Genomic DNA, 17,886 nt, shown 5'->3' with positions numbered 1-17,886 from the left:
ATAATCATCTTATGACTTCTCATATTTACCTTAAATTCTAAATATGTTTGATTTTTTTTCTTCCATCTTTGCATTTTTCAGCTAGATGTCCAGCAGTGGCCTGTCAACACACATAAGATGACATGATCCTACATTTGCCTAATATATGCAGCATAAAAGGAGGTTCTGGCATTGTTTCCTAAATTTGTATTCCAGAGGCATACCAGTCACCAATTATACACAATTATGCTAATTACCCACTTGACTGGATCATATATTAGCTGTTTTAAGAGTCATTAATTCTGATAAAGTCCAGAGGCCAATTATTCTACTTCTTAACAAACTACAAAGCAAGTGATGGCACACAGAGAATGTAAAGATATGATATAGCGTAAATGACAAGTAAAAAAAGGTTGTTCTTTCAAAAACAAGTCAATAATATAAAAGCAAGATCCATTGTGCAACATCAGAAGAAAAGTTTGGCCTGTTGTGTCAGTGCAGTGCGCTGTCCATGGTGCTGATCAAGGGCTATAAAGCCCACTGACAAATGCAAAAGAGCTATAATGTATTTACTCATTTGATCTATGGGAATAAGATGTTGAAAATGGGTTGGTATAAGTAATTTCACTTAATTTTAGTCTTCAAGTATTCTTTTCCTTTAACAAATGAAAACAAATCAGCCAAATAAAAGAGCTGTACCTTCCTAAGCAAAATAATAAATATTGTTTCAATTAAGTGGCATTATCATAAAAGAGTTCATTCATAATTTAACCCCTTTGGGTCTAAGAGTACTAGCTTAGTTGTGGTAGGACTAGGAATAAGAAAAACACACAGAATGAGGCTCCAGATTATTATCTTTACAATGATACTATGCATGAGCACTAAAGGTTTCTGTAACAGTCTAAAACTGAGAATATAAATACAGGTGAAAATGAAACTATTCATGAATTGATTTCTTAAGAGTTAAATGGTGATTCTAAAAACTTTGTGTTTTATCAGCCAAGGGAAATGATCTGAAACATTTCTCTCCCTATTGGCAAGTTTCAAAGGCTCAATCCTGATCTAAATGTTGGCCACTTCTTTCAGCAGTGCATCGTGGCCCTATAAGACACATTTTCTAAAATCTTCAAACTTTGTTTTTACCACATTTGCTGTTTTGAAGGAAACAAAAGGCGATCAGATTAAAAACTAGATGGAGCTTGGCCATTGACTTTTGAAAGTCCTTTTCAAGAGAAACCCTATACCCTACCTTTCAAGAAAATGGAAGCCCCCCTCAAATCAATGTTTATCGAGTTCATTACATTGAAATAGAGCTGTCAACATGCCAAGTGAACTGGTAACGAGATCAAGGCAGAGCAGTTCAGCAGAATGATTGGCCCACAGCACCACCTGGCTGTTAAATACTGAGCCTGCATTGCACCCAATATTCTTCGACTAGGTTTATATACAGTCAGTGGTTCCTCCGGATTTACAAAATAGACGCACCATATCCGGTCCGACTGTGAAATCTGTCCGTCACCCATGCATCTCGTGTAGATTTCTATTTGAATGTGGAGTGTTCGTGTTCGTGTTGTAGCACTCAGTCTAACAAAAATCCCGTCTTTACTAAGTGTAAGCAAACCAGCAAACGTTTTACGACTGTTAAAGTCACAAGCTAACTGCGGTTTGCTCTGTGTAGATGCTGTTTGCATAGAGCCACGATATATGTCAAGTCATCCCAAGAAACTCTGCACAGAAAATATGACGGTTAAAAAGATCGGAACTCATAACGGCACCTTTCATTGTGACGAGGTTCTGGCCTGTTTTCTCCTCCGTCAGTTGCCTGAGTACAAGGTAAGTTCAGTAAACTTCAGTGGGGGTTGATGGAAGGTGCTAGAGTTTATTGTTCCCTTAACTGCTGCTGCTTACTGTCTTCTAACTTGCTTAACTTTTAAAAATAGGCTACTGCTAAAACCACACAGTGAAAGCGTATATTTGTTTACTTTGGGTCCCATGTCATGTTATAACAAACCCAATGGGGGTGCTGCTGTATAGATAGATGGATGTCCCTGAAAAACGAAACAGAGCTATAAAAATTTCAGTACTACACCACAATGGTTCCTACATCCTCCTTTAAGGGTAGAAGGCTTTTTAAAGTGACTTATTGACTAAACAAATGGAGCTTCAAATCTTGTAATGTTGATGGAATCAAAATTTTAACTACATTTAAGAAAATCTGTTTATATTTAATCAATAAAACACAGTAAGAGGGGGTTGATAAAATCCTTGTGGGACAGTTGAACTACAATGCCATTGATTTGTCTGTACCACGTTGTCTATATCAGTAATGTAAATGCAACATCAGATGTGTCTGCAGTTATCCGGTGAAGAGAACATGACGTTTATTATTCATCTACAGAAAATAATTCTGGTTTGAGAAGGTTTATCCTAGTAAACATACACTATATGATCTATACATGACATCCAGGTGTTATTTCCTGAAATGTTCTTTTCCCCTTTACAGGATGCTTAATGATAAATACAGATCTGCAAATCTTTCTATTAATTGCACAGGATGCTGAAATCATTCGGACCAGGGACCAGGCCCAGTTGGAAGAGTGTGACATTGTTGTAGATGTGGGTGGAGAGTTTGACCCAAAGACCCACCGCTATGACCATCACCAGAGGTCTTTTACTTCTTTAATCTGTCCTAATGTTTGCAAAAACTGTCCTCTGTTTATTAGAGATGTTACCAACTAATTTTAGCTTTTTGTATAAGTATCAATGATAGTTGAAACGAATATTTTAAAGTTAAATAGACATTTGGCAATTACTTTTGTCACTTTTTGTCACAGTTCTAGCTTCTCAAATGTGAGGATATGCTGCTTTTCTCTTTTCTCAGTGTTAACAGAATACGTTTGGGTTTTGGACTCGCCAACAGACAAGCAGACATTTGAAAACACCATTTTAGACTCTGAGAAAGTGAGCAGTGGATATTTTTCACTATTTTTTGACATTTTATAGACAATGATAATCAAGAAAGTAATTGTTAGTTGCAGCGCTATGAAAATGTTACCTCAGGCTTTTTATTACATTACTAAACAATTAGGCTAATCAAAAGGGAATTTAGAAACATTGTTGCCTTTGCGTAGTTCTTCGACAGAAGGCTTCAGACATTTTTTCAAATGTAGAGTGTAGTAGTCCACAAATTGAAGTGATTCCTATTGGAATTTGTTTCTGTTATTGATTAATACAAAATAATGGTTATCAGGAAATATATCATTATATAAGGTTTTATAAACTCTGAAATATTAATAATAGTACCAGCCTCAGAAATCCAGTATCAGTTGGACTTTAATTTGTTTCATTTAAACAATGAGAATAATGGAGTGTTTGTTGTGAGGCCTGTGTTAATTCCAAAGCGTAGGATCACACAGGTAATGATAGATCTGTACGCATTGCCCTTTTCATGCATGGATTTAAATTCACATCTTCTTCATCTTCTTCTTGACCACATCATGGCTTCCTAAAGTCTAGACTTGGAAATCAAACTGGATTTTAGAGCTTTTGCTTATTTTGTGTCGTCCCAGAAATCAAAGTGTAGGTCAGAGGATGAGAACTTAAATTTCTATGTGACTCCTGCTCTGACATCCTTGAATCACCCTGATTGCACGAATCAAGAAGGAACAAGCGCTGTGTGTTTTGTTAAATTTCCTGCCAAAGTTCCTTAGGAATGATTGCGTTTGCTCAAAGTCTCGTCACGGTGAGTAATCAGGCCGTTGCAGGTGTCTTGTAAGCTTAATGTCCTGATGATAATCAAAGACTTCTTTAATGACCATGGTGATAAAGATATGCCAGGGTTCTTTTCCTGGCAGGTGGTTAGTGATAATTAGCTCTCTGTCAGTAGAATGGCCCCCTGCTGTTGGTTCACACTGTCAGGGGTCACAGGAGAATGTGGCTGTCACTCATGTGCGCGGATGGGAACAAGGGGGTAGTGATAGCAGGGATGGTTTTTTGGTGCTGGAGGAAGGTGGAGAAGGAGCTGGCTAGAAAGACAAGAGGGCAAGTCCTCATTTCAGTAACACTTTTTAAAAATAGTGACAATGTACAGATGAATTTGACAGCAAAACCGATACATCACATTTAGAAATGTAAAATTATAGCATGAAATTAAGCCATTAAAGGAACAGTTTGACATTTAGGGAAGTATGCTTATTTGTCTTGTTGAGAGACAGATAAGATATCACAGTTCAGTATGAAGCTGGAGTGCTGAGATTCCTAGCTTAACTTCATATTGAATGGACACTTAAGAGGATTATATCGATATACCATGTGATATTTTCTCATAGAATTTTTGGCTAAAAAGCAAACAAGTGTATTTCCCAAAATGTTGAATTATTTTTTTCTAAAGGAAGACCAAGGACAGTTAATAGGGGATCTTTGCTACTTTTTCATCCAAACTTTACAAAATAAACCATATGATTACAAATACTGTCCCCGCAAATTGAAGCCTAAAGACAAAAAGCTTTTTTACGAATCTTTTTTTTCCCTCATAAAACAACATCTACAAACTGCTGCAGATATGTAAAAGTTCTTTTAGAAATTTCAAACATTTCTTAAGCAGAGAAAAGAATGGCTGCAAGAAGTGGAGGCAGGAGAAATGTTCCCCAAACACTGGCTGAAAGTTAATAAAGCACAGCAGGTCAGATCTGGAAGGGATTAGGTTTGTGGATGCTCATACTCGAAATGCACTCACTGCACTCAGAAGAAAAATAAAAGTAAGAAAATATACTATTGTGGCGCAATTATGAATGTCCATCAGTAGAGAAATAAAATAGTTCAATCTTTTTTTTACGCAGTTTTGTGTTGTAACATAATTTAAAAGTATGCGGATCAGCAAAGCAGGATTCATAGACACAGCAAGGGTCATCTTCCCATCTTCAAAAAAAAAAAATAAATGCAAGTTCAACTGAACATGTATACACAAAATAATTAAAATGTTTATACTGTATGCACCCTGTTTAATGCCATGTTTAATCTAGCAGCACTGAGTGCTGCATGTGGAATTGTTCACAAGTCTTTCTAAAATCATGTGCTGGCATTTCTTGTAACTTTTCAAGTAGGAGAAAGATCGTGATGACACAGTAAACAGTATGAAATAAGGCCATTAATTCTAATGATGTAGTGTGATCAGAAAAAGTTGTGCAGTATGGAAACTGTAGTGCATTATATATTAAAGATGTTTAGTCAGTGCTTGGTTAAATTTAATTTTCACCTAAATATGTCCCACTCTTTGTTTTTATAGTCCTCTTCAGTGATTAACTTTGATTTATTTTGGTGCTGTAAATAATAGAGCGATGTAAGCATGTTTGATTTCACAGAAACTCTTTGATGGCTTATCTTTGGCAAGGCTGTCCTTTTCAGCTCTTCTCCATTTCACTCACTTTCCTTCCCTCATTTATTCCCATCTTCTGATAATCAGCATAGAAATGCCTCAGCTTGGCCAATTAGAGCTGTAATGGCTGTGATTACCCCCCATCCTCCCTAGCATGTCACTCATTCCTCTTCTGCTGTGCTGCTGCCCAAGCATCCTAATTAAGCGTGAATGAAATGGCCAGCAGCGGCTGAGGAGAGGTCTCCGGTGGCTTTTATTTGTTTGTGCATACACTTACAAACACGCCTGAGCATGCTTTATGTCTGCAGTCAATGCAGTCTCACTCTCTGAAGCTGAGGAGAATATTTATGGAAGTCCGTTTTATTGATGTCTGATGCATCATCCGGTGGTGCATAGTATACAGTATATCTGAAGATGCCAGTTATTGTGAAAAAATGTCTATAGTCTCTTAGAGAGTTTAAACACTACAGTTTAGTCACAAGGCTTTGGCCTAAGTATTGAATGTCAGAAGCCTACTCATTAAAGTCTATGAAGTGCTTTTCAGTTTTTCAAAACGATGTAAGCTGTCTTCTGTTTGCTTTAATTGGGTCTTTCTGTCATACAAGAATGATGCTATGACTCCTTGTCTACATACAAGCTGATCATCACAGTTGGCTTAATACATTTTTAAATTATTATTATTATTACATAAGAAAATAAATTGTTAGTAATTTATCTTCACTGCTAAATTTGTTAAGATGTGAACTGGTTTCACAGAAAAGTTTTCTAATCTTAAATCGGTACAAATGGAAACCACACTTTGGAACACATTTGAAAACATTGTGATGTGAAGGGCATTTATCACTATTTCTCAGTTTTATAAACAAAATGATTAATGAATTAACTGCAGAAACAGTCACTGGCTTAATTGACAGTGACAATAATTGCAGTCTTAATTTAATTCTGATAAACCAATTCCACATTAAAGTCTTTTACTGGCTCATGATTCTTTTTATATCCACTCTGAGTACATATTATCTTGGCATTAAAAAGAATACTGTTTCTGGTGCACCCAGCTAACAGACTGGCCTCTTTCTTCCATGTTCAGGACTTTTGCAGAGAGCTTCCACAGCTTGCGCCCAGAAAAACCGTGGGTGACTAAGCTCAGCTCCGCCGGCCTGGTCTACCTGTACTTCGGTCGTCGGTTGCTGTCCCAGCTGACGCAGCTGAAGGAGGACGACATGCAGCTGGAGGTCCTCTATGACAAGGTGAGAGCAGAAGCACGGCAGATTTATTGCAGCCAGTGAATTACCATTGATTGGAAACAGATGTTTGTCACTGCATCACTCATGTCAAAATATTACTTTGTCTGGCACATTGAATCTAAACAGAGAATTTTCACAGGGAGCTGGGAGACAGATGGAAGAAAAGTCTGTTAAGAGGTCAAAAGGAAAGATGGCTTCTCTGCATAGATATCACATCAAAGGAAAATATAGAAACCCTCTGGAATTAACCAGTTATCTTTATTAATTGGTGATCTGATCTTCACCTAAGGAGACAAACCCAATATGCTTAAGATAATAACACAGTTATAAACTTTCATGTCTTTACTGTGTTAACAGGGCCCTTTGTATATCAGACACAGCACTTTGTGTTCTTTCCAAACATTTCAGCCTTAGTCTTATTAAAATGCCAAACATTTTCCCAGTAGCAGAGCAGCAGCTTCTGCTGCCGTGTCCTGCCATGGACATCCTGCATTGTGGTTTGCATATGATAGACTCATGAACAGCCTGGCCAGCAGCAGGCCTCAGTACGCCAAACCTTTGGTATATTAAACCAGCTGAATCTTAGTTCACTATAAATATTAGCACAATTAATTTGCATTGTCCTTGTCCTTGTGATGCATCAGTTCAGAGTGATCCTTTTACTCATGGCTTGAACATTTATTTATTTTAGAAAGCTGCACGCCCCGACCTCTGCTAGTCTAGACAAACTGAACCTCTGTTTTTGCCCCAAAGCTAAGCTCCACTTGTAAGCCACCTTTAAAATGTCAACTCTTTGGCAGCTGACCTTCTGATGTAGTGGGAAATTTTGTGTTTTGCCAGTGAACTGTAAAATAGTAGCATTTTGGCTATTCCATTTGGTTTAATGACCCAGCCGTGCACTTTAGCCTTCAGTAACTGCCCACACACTGTGACCAAATGGGTTTCAATTGGGATAATGTAATTCCAGTATATTTCTCTCTCCTGAAAGTCCTCTCTGCCTACACTGACATAAAAAAAAATAATAAAGCCAGCCAGTGGTTATTTTAAAAAATAAACATAACCATAAAACAGCTGATGCCCTCATCATTATAGGTTCATCACCTCTTCTGTCATGTGTCTCTTTTCTTGCAGCTATATGAGAACTTTGTGGAGGAAGTGGATGCTATAGACAATGGCATTTCACAGTGTGATGAGGAGCCCCGCTACGCCATCACCAGCACGCTGAGTGCACGTGTTGGCCACCTGAACCCACGGTGGAACAGCAGGAGTCAAGACACTGAGGTAAGTGTGTGTGAGTGAATGCACAACAATAAATATATCCACACTTATTGCACAGGCTGGCCTGAGGCATAACATTTGTTATATATTTGCAGACACTGTTGGCGACCAGCTGGTAAACACAGGTGCATTTAGCAGATAAAGAGACATATAATTCTCTAAAGAGCTAAGGGAGAGTCAATATTGACCTACATTTTCCAGGTGGCCACAAACATGATTCCAGATGAATGATAATGGTGATCTGTATCTGCTGAATCTGTAAACATGTTCACAGTATCAACTGTAATTGTGATACATTGCATGTCAGTGTTGTGCAAAAACATAAGAATGTTGTGGTGAACACGACAGGTGCAAGGCAGTGCAGCCGTTCAGAGGACACTTTTACAGCTGTGCAGATTCAGAAATGGTGTAGTGTGACTTTTCTCTCTCAGCAGTACAGGAGGCGAATGTCTGTGGGGAAGCAGCACCTATTTTCTGCAGACTCTCATGGGATACCTGTAGCCTGGCTTTGCATATGTGCATGTTGACTATGGCAGCCTTTTTTCCCCCCATCATTTGCAGCTGCCTCAGTAGAATTGCTGCCCTGTTTTTTTTTTTTACACATTTCAATTCAGCTCATTATAATTCATGTCCGGGCACTTTCCTTCAGTTTTCCCGCTCGCACTCACACTGCTAAGTGAGACAGCTCTGAGACATCAGGGAGTGAGGAAACATTTGTGTTGAAAATGTTTGGCAGTTTGGTTACACTGATGTGGTGCACTCTCAACAGTGGCCGTGTGTGGTAATTGAAAAACCTAGGCCTAATGGGTTTTCATCGTCTCCATCTGTGACCGTTAAAACTCAGCCCTTTCAACCAGATAGCAAACTGAAGTGTCTGTATGTGTATGACTCTCTTTCTTTGTCATGCTCTCTTGGGTTTCTGCTCATAAGATGATGAGACAGGGAGGTCAGTCTCAGGTTGGAGAAGGATGTGACATCCAACTATTAAAATTCCAAGGTGGTGTCATAATAACAAAAGGTGTAAATAATATTGGTTTTCACCAGGAGGGCTTCAGGAAGGCTATGAAGATGGTTGGGGAGGAGTTCCTGGACCGCCTGGATTTTTATCAGTCCTCCTGGTTGCCAGCTCGTGTGGTGGTGGAGAAAGCCATTAAGGAGAGGTATCAGGTACGAGACTGTCCAGTCTAATGTGTACTTTCTATTTCTTTGTATTGCACTATAATTCTGAGGCTGTCAAGATTATTTAATCATTAGCGATGTAAGCAATGAAACAGTTTATAATGCATTAGTGCTGTCAACTTAGATTTTCTCGTATGAATCAAACAATATCAATGTACATTATATTAACAATTTACTGTAAATGAAACCAAACAATACAGTATATTTAATAGGAGCAAACCTTACCCTGTATTTCTGTGTTGCTCTCGATGAACTGAGAGATTGTAGCTTATTGTGGAGCCAGAACAGTTTTTTTGTTATTTTCAGTGATGTTTTATTTGTTTTTCACTAATTCTTTTCTTTTCATTGACAGTTAATGCCATTCTTTCAGTTTAGATTTTTGTCTGTGCTCTAGCATGGAGGGAAAGGAATTGGGGGCCACATGGTTTTTATACTTGATACCTGTGTTTCATTTTTATGTTTAGGTTTTTATTATTCTTTGCCCTTTTTTTTTTTTTAATCGTAAGTTACACAGATAGCTTTAATAGTTCTCTCTCTACTAAACCTGAGGGGCTCCACTCTTTGTGCTTGCACATTAGTAACCCCTAATTTCCTGGTTTCATCTGGTCTCCAGGTGGATCCCAGTGGGGAGATAGTGTCGTTCTCCCAGGGTGGGTGTCCCTGGAAGGAGCATCTGTTTGCCCTGGAGAAGGCGCTCCAGGTGGAGACAACCATTAAATTTGTTCTTTATTCAGACCTCAACGGACATTGGAGGGTCCAGTGTGTCCCCGCCGGGCTCCACACCTTCCAGAACAGGTGATTTTTTGTTTTTTTTAAAGTCTAAATACAAGAGCTACAACTAGGACTTATTTTTAGTTAGATTTTATTTATTAAAGGTTATTTAAATGTTGTTTCTGCTTCATGAGGTACAGTGTGTGATCTCATGGATGAAGAGAGCACCACAGGTGGAAATCAAGCATGCACAGCTCACAGGGATGTTGTGACACTGACTCTCACACACAATAAATTCTCCCAGACATGATTTCTTTTTAAACATTTGTGGAAAACTTAGTGACAGGCACATACCCTGAATCTCCCAGATGTGTTGAATTGAGCTGAGCTTTAGTGACAGAGAAGAACCGCGGCATATGATTTACATTTCATGCTTATCAGACCATTTGACAACTGTTCATGGAAGGTTGATGTCTTCCGGTGAGAGAGTTACTTTGGCTACAGTATAATTGTTTGTAGGATGAGACTAATCTTTTAGTATAGGCAGTTGTTTTCTATGAGTTTGAAGGGATTTAAAGACACCCAACGCCAAACAAAACCACCTGAGCCCTTTTTCCATGTTACCTCTGTCATTTCACTGTTTCTGTTTTTGTTTTCCTCATGTCGATTAGAGCCTCTGCTTCAAATACAGCAACCAAACTGGCACATATGCAGAACAAGCTGGTTTGGCAGTTTGATAGACACTTTTAATTACAGCATTTTTATGAAGATCAGTTTTAATGAATTTTGGATAATAAGGATTGGCAGTTCATGCTCTATTGAACAACAGAGTCTCTTTAGTGAAACATAAATCATTGTCTGCTCACAGCCCGCTCAGAATATGAATATGATTTAGACCACTCAGAAGTTAAGTACAGTAGCTGTGTCCATTGATGCCTTTGGTACTTAGCACTTTAATGTATATTGTGTTGAACGTAATGAAGGTAGGACCAAACGTATCAGTGCAGACTATAAGAAAAGCACTAAACAACTAAAAACTTAATGCCTGGAAAACCTGCCACATGACATTCTTGACCAAAAAGCACATAAATAGTCAACATGAACATGCAAGAAAAATTTGGTTAGTTTTGTTGAGTTCTGGGAGTTTGAATGAGACTAAACTGGAACTCTGTGGACTTGTAGGGAATGTCTGGTATAAGAAAGATAATTCAAACAAGCAAAACACTCTCCAGTCGAGCGGGAGGTGGGTCCATCTTGTTGTAGGGGTGTTTTGCTGCTGCAGGAAGAAAATTGAATTTATATTTAGTAAAATTGGTAAGCTTGATATTATGATTTCAGGAATCACGTAGATGCATCATTAAACTTTGACTGTCGGTTGACATGTTTTCATAGATTTATTTTATTTATTTATTCATGTAACTAGAAGGTGTTGCAGGATACAAGGGTTGTTTATTCTTGGTTGCATCTATAAATGTTTCACCTTTTCTTGTTTTTCCTGGAACAGTGAGTTCTTGAACCTTCAAACCTGGCACTTAAATGAAATGTGTCTCATCTGTGCTCATTAAATCACATTAGTATTCTTGCTTCCTTACATGACAAGTCAAAGACACTGTGTGAATTTGTCAGATGATTAACACCCATCTGGTCTGTGTTACATCTGGAGGGGAACTGTTTACCTGAGGACACACTTGTGCTTTGACCCACAGTTCTGCTCTGATGATGTCATCAGTATCCCCCACTGGTCCTTTAGCTGGTGTGTTGTCTGATAATTACCATCTCCATGGTCATCAGTGTATGACCATGGAGATGTGCTCCAGGCTTTTCCTGCATCAAGGCTTGCTTCTTTGTCATGTTTTCTTGTCAGTGTCTTGTTTCCTTGATCAGTATATGCTCTTATGTTTCTAGGTTTGATATTCTGGGTTGCTAGTCAGCAGTAGGGGGCCCCCTGAGCACATCATGCCCAAAGACACATCAACAGCTTTTTGATTCAGGCCTTATCGGACCAGGAACTGCTTCTATTTTCACCTCTTTCCGTGAGCTCCACTCCTCTCTGTCTCTTCAGTATTTCTATCTCTTTCCTATAATTGCCTCTTCTATATCATCACCTTTTCCCCTGTTTTATTCCTTCCCACTCCTCCTCTCCTCCCTCATCCACCCTCTTCCCTTATCTCACTCTCACCTTTTACACCATTTGCTCCTCCCTCCATTTCTCCACGAAACATTTTTCCCACACTCCGCTGCAGAATCTCATCAGGCGGTAAGGCGTTCAAAAAGCTTTACAAAGACTCACACCTGTTTTTGGTCACAGACAACTTCAAAAATTTAATTTAATGCAATCTTGCTTGGTGTGGAGCGTCATGAGAACAATTGCACATGAGATGGATAAAAAAAACATAGCTCCAGATGGCTCTTTCTCTGGGTGGTCTGCTTCCTCCCAGTATGTATGTGCCGGCTCTGCGAAAGGAGTGTTGTTATCACCTGTGTCCCTGCTTCTGCGCCAGGGGGGTAAAAAAAGGTCTATATTTATCAGCATCACATTGCTAAGGAAGTGTGAGCCGGGAGAAGGAAGATAGGGAACGAAAGCAGTCTTTCCTTGGAGATGTGCTGTATAGGGTAATACTGTAGGTGGACAGCAATACCAGAACATATACCTCTATTTATGGAAGTGTGCACCGGCTGCTGTCACCGTTATCCGCTGTGCCTCTGTATTAGGGCTGCACATTAGTCAGAAAATAGTGAAAAATACTCATCGCAATTTCCAAAGCCGTAGGTAATCTCTTCAAATGTTTGACAGACATTTCAAAAGATTAAGATATTCAATAATTTACCACATCAATGGAAGTAAAGCTGCAAATCCTTAACAATGAGAAGGTGAAACTCCAGAATATTGGACATTTTTGCATGCTAAATTATAAATATTGATCCATCAACTATGATTTTTTTTTTTTTATCACTAGACTAAAGACTTAATGGTTTCAGATCTAGTCTGTGTGGTATAGTTTTTTTATCTAGTTGAGGGACTGTGGTGAGAATATAACTCACTTGTATGGCCGATGTTGAAATCAGAAGTTGAGAAATGTGTCAGATTTGTACCACAGAGATGGCATCAGTGAATTATGAGTGAGAAAGCTGCAGGAGGATTCACTACCCCTGCATATTCATATATATATACAGTATGTCTTGTCGTCTTGGACAGGAAGACTTGCACAGGGCTGAGACACTGTACAACATCACAAAACAGATGTACAGTGGTGTGAAAAAGTATTTGCCCCCTTACTGATTTCTTATCTTTTTGCATGTTTGTCACACTGTAATGTTTCAGATCATCAAACAAATTTAAATATTAGTCAAAGATAACACAAGTAAACACATCATGCAGTTTTTAAATGAAGGTTTTTATTATTAAGGGAAAACAAAATCCAAAACTATATAGCCCTGTGTGAACAAGTGTTTGCCCCCCTGTCAAAACACTGGTTTATCGCACCTGAGTTCAATTTCTCTAGCCACACCCAGGCCTGATTACTGCCACACCTGTTCGCAATCAAGAAATCACTTAAATAGGACCTGCCTGACAAAGTGAAGTAGACCAAAAGATCCTCAAAAGCTAGACATCATGCCGAGATCCAAAGAAATTCAAAACCAAATGAGAAAGAGAATAATTGAGCTCTATCAGTTTGGAAAAGGTTATAAAGCCATTTCTAAAGCTTTGGGACTGCAGCGAACCACAGTGAGAGCCATTATCCACAAATGGCGAAAACATGGAACAGTGGAGAACCTTCCCAGGAGTGGCCGGCCGACCAAAATTACCCCAAGAGCGCAGCGACAACTCATCCAAGAGGTCACAAAAGACCCCACAACAACATCCAAAGAACTGCAGGCCTCACTTGCCTCAGTTAAGGTGAGTGTTCATGACTCCACCATAAGAAAGAGACTGGGCAAAAATGGTTTGCATGGCAGAGTTCCAAGACGAAAACCACTGCTGAGCAAAAAGAACATAAAGGCTCGTCTCAGTTTTGCCAGAAAACATCTTGATGATCCCCAAGACTTTTGGGATAATACTCTGTGGACAGACGAGACAAAAGTTGAACTTTTTGGAAGGTGTGTGTCCCATTATGTGTGGCGTATATGTAACACCGCATTTCAGAAAAAGAACATCATACCAACAGTAAAATATGGTGGTGGTAGTGTGATGGTCTGGGGCTGTTTTGCTGCTTCAGGCCCTGGAAGACATGCTGTGATAAGTGGAACCATGAATTCTGCTGTGTACCAAAATATCCTGAAGGAGAATGTCCGGCCATCCGTTTGTGACCTCAAGCTGAAGCGAACTTGGGTTCTGCAGCAGGACAATGATCCAAAGCACACCAGCAAGTCCACTTCTGAATGGCTGAAGAAAAACAACATGAAGACTTTGGAGTGGCCTAGTCAAAGTCCTGACCTGAATCCAATTGAGATGCTGTGGCATGACCTTAAAAAGGCAGTTCATGCCCGAAAACCTTCCAATGTGGCTGACTTACAACAATTCTGCCAAGATGAGTGGGCCAAAATTCCTCCACAGCGCTGTGGCAGACTCATGGCAAGTTATCGAAAACGCTTGATTGCAGTTGTTGCTGCTAAGGGTGGCCCAACCAGTTATTAGGTTTAGGGGGCAAACACTTATTCACACAGGGCTTTGTAGTTTTGGATTTTGTTTTCCCTTAATAATAAAAACCTTCATTTAAAAACTGCATGATGTGTTTACTTGTGTTATCTTTGACTAATATATAAATTTGTTTGATGATCTGAAACATTACAGTGTGACAAACATGCAAAAAGATAAGAAATCAGTAAGGGGGCAAATACTTTTTCACACCACTGTAGTTTTTATTTTTCAGTAACCTATTATCTCCTGTATATCTAATTATCTCAATATCAGTATTGTGGTACAGTAAAGGCATCGGGGTGTGGAGTCTTCCTATGAAAAGAGTAATTTGCTAAAACCTGTGTGGCTATAAACTCTACTTAGACCAGACATCCTGAGACTCAGAACTTCCTGGTCTGTAAACAACAGTAATACCCCCTCCTATGCCTTTCCTGTTGACCTTTCCTTGGTGCTTGTTTTCTAGCTATACTGTGGAGCTATTGATTGGTTGATTCATTTAATAGGGATTAGGAGTTTGCCATGCTCTCTTCTCCAGGTTGACAGTTGTAGTAGGGATATAAGATATGAGGGATGAGATGGCGGCAGTGCATGTGAATCATTTGACATAATGGGTCACGTTTGCATCTGTGAAGTGTGTCACTCTCTGAATATTACAATTTTTTGGGGATGTTATAGAGAGTGGTAATTAATATTCAAAGGAAAGCAGAATGTCTGTGAAATGGACCTTTCAGAATCGAGAACAAGAGAAAACACTGTACTTCTTTCAAACCGCAGCGGTATTTGACAAACGTCACTTTATTTTTGACAGGTTGTACACTTCCAGAATTCATCGAGCATGAGACAGAAACAGAGGAGCCTGAGTTTGGCGTGACAATTAGAAATGTGAAGCTTTTAGCAGATTTAGTGAGTTTTTAAAATATTTAAAGTCTATTTCAGAAGCAGTTTAAGGTTATGGTGATGAAGAGATGAATCAATGAAAGCAGAATAAAACATTACTAAGTATATCAGTACTTAGAGAAGAACTGCAGTGTGAGGCAATGGTCATAATAACCTCATCAGGGCAAGAATGATGTGCACGCTCTTGCACTCATAAATGAACTGGTTATGTGTTTTAAATGATCTCTTTTGGCTGTAGACAGAGGTGTATTCTGCACACAGTGGGCGGTAAATGAGCATTACACGCATCATATCAGTTTTTACGAAATTTCAGCCTGTGTATACATCACCCAGAGACACTTTGTCGAGCTCACAGAAGCAATCTTTTCCCTGCTTTGTAAGATTGCCTGTTGACTCTGCTGCTGCCCCATGGTTCTCCAACCATTGAGCCGATCTGCAGCCATTACTGTACAAGTATAAAGCAGGTTTTTATAGGTCTGTTTCCTGATAGTGATTGTAGTGGCACTGTGTGCTAAGGTTACTACAGTTTGCCTTTGATGGGAGCAGTTTACCTCACATCTTTCTGCTCATGAAATCTGAAAAGCGCAGTGTAGTGTTTGTGCAGAGCCATGCAGAAATAGGAGGAAATAATGTAATTCACACTTTATAATGCCTTTGTTTTGCCAGTTTTGTGTTCACACTGCAACTTAATTATTTTCATTATCAATTATTTTGCTGTTCATTTTGTCAGTTAATTGGTTTTCAGAAAACCTAAATCGCAAGGTCACATGTTTATATTGCTTCAAAATCCAAAGATACTCAATTTGTTACTATATAAGACACAGAAGAGAAGCAGTTTTTCACATTTGAGCGGCTTGAACCAGCAAATTTGACTCTGACAATTGACCAGTCACAGAGTTTCCTATTATTTATTAAGTTATTAATTTTCTGTCAGTTGACCTAATGTTGCATCTTTATTTAGTTTACTTTGCTCTTTTGTTTATATTCTATTTGCTGTACTTGCTGTTTTTCTGCTTGTCCAGACTTGTACAGCACTGTGTTCTTTGCAGTATTATTTGTGTCAAGGGGAAGTGTTCAGCAGACCACATAGCATCCATCTGTAAGCCAACATGCCCTTCTGTCTTCCTGTCCCAGGCTGCCCCTGCCAGAAGAGTGGCGTGGTGTTCGAGATGAAGCACTGTCGGAGCTCAGCGGGATTAAGGGTTGCATCTTCGTCCATGCTGGCGGGTTCCTTGGTGGGAACAAGACCCAGGAAGGAGCCCTGGAGATGGCACGGAGGACCCTGCAGGCTGCCGTCCAGTCCCCTGCAAATGGAAGCAGCTGAATGATCAGACAGGACTGGCAACAGCACAGTTTGTTCTCCAGGTCAGTCTTTAGAAGGAACAGCAGGGATTAAAATGTTAGTTTGCCAGCTTGCAGCTTGTACATGCCAGTCAGGGTTAATGTTGTTTTCTTCTACATTGCCAGTACAGGGATGTATGGAAATGCAGCCAAGTAACCTTGGACCAATTTCCAAAATGACTATGTTCAGAAACAGTCGTGTTGACTCAAGTTATTCTTTTCCTCCCTGGCTGTATTTATGTGTATTTGTTGTCATATTCATTTGCAATAAAAGATATGTACTGGTCTTCTGTCAACATGTCAGAATTAGGTTAAATCCAACAATAAAACAATTGTTTTTGTTCTTGGTTTTTCACCATCGCCTGAGATAATTTGCCGCCATCTGTCTGACTAACTGTGACATCTTCAAAGCCTGTGAATCCCATGGCCTTACCTTTCAAGGATCGATTTATATAGACACCTGGACAATGGTTCATCCTTTGATTTCCAGCATGCTGACATTAACTGTAGCGCTACAAAGAGATACAGAGGCTACATCCGCTGGCTCTAAGATCAAAGTGTCAATAATGAGGCCGGATTCATTCTAAAAAATTTAGTTCCCTAACACTACAAAGAGGCGGTCGTTATGGCAGCCGGCCGGATTCATTCTAAAAAATTTATTTCCCTAACACTACAAAGAGGCGGTCGTTATGCCAGCCAGTGTCACAACAAGGTGACCAGCAGTGGGACGAGCTGAACAGTCAGTTTCCCCTGTATTAAAGTAAGAGGATGTGCCTTGAATCTTCTCATGAATACTCCACATTTTCTCCCCTCAGCTCTACCTTTTACACCTTCCTTATTGCACATATCGTGTTACTCTATAATTTCATTGCCATGCATTTCATATCCATCAGAGCCTGTGTCACTGTGCAAATGCTGCAGCATTGGAAAACAATAATTCATGTGTTTTTACTTGCAGCTGTTATTGGTGTTCTGCTTTTTTTCCCTCATGTCATTCATTGTGTTCAGTAGTGCAGACTGGTAATTCTCCAATTCTTTGTCACTCTTTTACTTTCTTTGTCTGTCTTAATTGCAACACTCTTTTTATGCTCAGTGAGGCCTGCTTAAAAATAAAAACATTACATGCCTCTAAATCAGAGAATGTATACAGATAATACACAAATTGTTAGAGAAAAGCCCTTAAAGTATCATCCAACCTATATTTAGTGTGAAGTCTCAACAGCGAGTTACTTTCCTTTCAGCTG

At 39.3% G+C, this 17,886-nt stretch overlaps 1 protein-coding gene across 2 annotated transcripts; it reads left to right on the top strand.

The window, feature by feature from the left end:
* The first annotated feature begins 1,448 nt into the window (after window positions 1-1,448).
* Window positions 1,449-16,929, top strand: myg1 (myg1 exonuclease). 2 transcript variants are annotated; one of them, XM_020609204.1, is made up of 8 exons: window positions 1,449-1,812; window positions 2,533-2,645; window positions 6,441-6,600; window positions 7,729-7,878; window positions 8,920-9,042; window positions 9,668-9,849; window positions 16,436-16,666; window positions 16,769-16,929. In XM_020609204.1, exons 1-7 carry the CDS (start codon window positions 1,528-1,530, stop codon window positions 16,623-16,625), a joined length of 1,203 nt encoding a protein of 400 aa, XP_020464860.1. In that variant the 5' UTR covers window positions 1,449-1,527; the 3' UTR covers window positions 16,626-16,666; window positions 16,769-16,929. The 2 variants fall into 2 exon arrangements, with proteins under 2 accessions (XP_020464860.1, XP_020464780.1); XM_020609124.1 differs by having other exon boundaries at window positions 16,436-16,929.
* Window positions 16,930-17,886: the final 957 nt, after the last annotated feature.

This window comes from Monopterus albus, unplaced genomic scaffold (genome assembly GCF_001952655.1).
Source record: "Monopterus albus unplaced genomic scaffold, M_albus_1.0 scaffold1.1, whole genome shotgun sequence".
Lineage (NCBI taxonomy): Eukaryota > Metazoa > Chordata > Actinopteri > Synbranchiformes > Synbranchidae > Monopterus > Monopterus albus.
The sequence above is the reverse complement of the archived record's forward strand: the minus strand, read 5'-3'. Positions and strand labels throughout refer to the sequence as shown.

Bases quoted from the DNA above. Each gene is read 5' to 3' on its own strand.
- myg1 (XM_020609204.1), top strand. From the start codon at position 1,528: ATGTGGAGTGTTCGTGTTCGTGTTGTAGCACTCAGTCTAACAAAAATC. The intron at 1,813-2,532 runs GTAAGTTCAGTA...TTAATTGCACAG, and splicing joins GTCAGTTGCCTGAGTACAAG to GATGCTGAAATCATTCGGAC. The intron at 7,879-8,919 runs GTAAGTGTGTGT...GGTTTTCACCAG, and splicing joins GCAGGAGTCAAGACACTGAG to GAGGGCTTCAGGAAGGCTAT.